The sequence below is a fragment of the Ruditapes philippinarum genome, unplaced genomic scaffold, assembly GCF_026571515.1.
Source record: "Ruditapes philippinarum isolate M1 unplaced genomic scaffold, ASM2657151v2 ctg14286_1_1_1_1, whole genome shotgun sequence".
NCBI classification, from domain to species: Eukaryota; Metazoa; Mollusca; class Bivalvia; order Venerida; family Veneridae; genus Ruditapes; species Ruditapes philippinarum.
The window spans coordinates 10,213-11,352 of NW_026857219.1; the positions used below are offsets into that span (position 1 = coordinate 10,213).

The 1,140-nt window shown below is 37.5% G+C and overlaps 1 protein-coding gene across 1 annotated transcript; it reads left to right on the forward strand.

Moving 5' to 3' along the window:
• Positions 1–212: 212 nt before the first annotated feature.
• On the forward strand, positions 213–917 carry LOC132749085 (histone-lysine N-methyltransferase SETMAR-like). Its single transcript, XM_060738763.1, has one exon. The coding sequence runs from the start codon at positions 213–215 to the stop codon at positions 915–917; it is 705 nt and encodes a 234-aa protein (XP_060594746.1).
• Positions 918–1,140: the final 223 nt, after the last annotated feature.

Here is a 1,140-nt window from a genome sequence, read left to right on the forward strand (position 1 = left end):
AGCAAACCGTACTTAAGTACGAGGGAACCGTCAAAAGTTTTGTCCATTAGACAATAAAAAGCCGTACACTCATGGAATAATCGTGCAGTATTTATCTTTACACGGTTTAGTTCTTTATCTACATAATGATATCAAAATCATTGATGTGCGACAAGTATAACTTACATAAAATTGGGATCTTAAATGAGTAGTCATTCATACTAGTGTTTAAAATGGTTGGTAAACGTTCGTTGAAAAGTGATGAAATTCGCACCTATATCAAAGCTCGCAATGAACTTAAAATTGAACCAAAATCTATCTTTAATGAAATATGCCAAGTTTATGGGGATAATGAAGTATCGTATAGGCTGGTTAGAAACTGGATTGCGAAATTTAATAGTGGATTAGACTCTATTCAAGATGCATCTAGATCTGGCAGGAGACGCACAGCAGTGACCCCGAAAAACATCTCGAAGATTAGTAATATTTTGAAGTCAGATGCCAGATATACGTCTCCCGAGATAGCTCAGATGACTGGTATTTCAGAAGCATCTGCTCGTAGGATTTTAAAGAAGAACCTTGGACTTTCACGCAAAGTTGCTCGATGGATACCCCATATTCTTACCAAGGACCAATTGACACAACGTGTTAAGATGGCCAAAAAACTATTGAAGTTATACCCTAAATTTGAGCGAAAGCATTTTGTGAACATAGATACTGGTGACGAAACGTGGGTTCATTTTTTTGAACCACACAGGAATATAGATAATAAGATATGGGCCACACGACACGCTCGTAGACCAGTAATTGCTAAAAGAACGATTAGTGTTAAGAAAGTAATGTTGGCTGTATTTTTCGACATCAATGGTCCTATTATTCAAGTCTCTGTACCTAAGGGGCGCACAGTAACAGGAACATTATACAAACGAAAAATCTGAAAAAGTTAAATAAGTACTTTGAAAAACGTCGACCAAGGACAGGATTAAGAGGTGTTCACTTATTACACGACAATGCCCCAGCGCATACATCTAGTGTTGTAAAGGATTTTTTGAAAACCAAAAAAGTGACAGTTCTTCCCCATCCACCCTATTCACCAGACCTGGCTCCTGCAGACTTTTTCCTGTTTCCAAAATTGAAAAGGATGCTGTCTGGAAAGAAATA

Bases quoted from the DNA above. Each gene is read 5' to 3' on its own strand.
- LOC132749085 (XM_060738763.1), top strand. From the start codon at position 213: ATGGTTGGTAAACGTTCGTTGAAAAGTGATGAAATTCGCACCTATATC.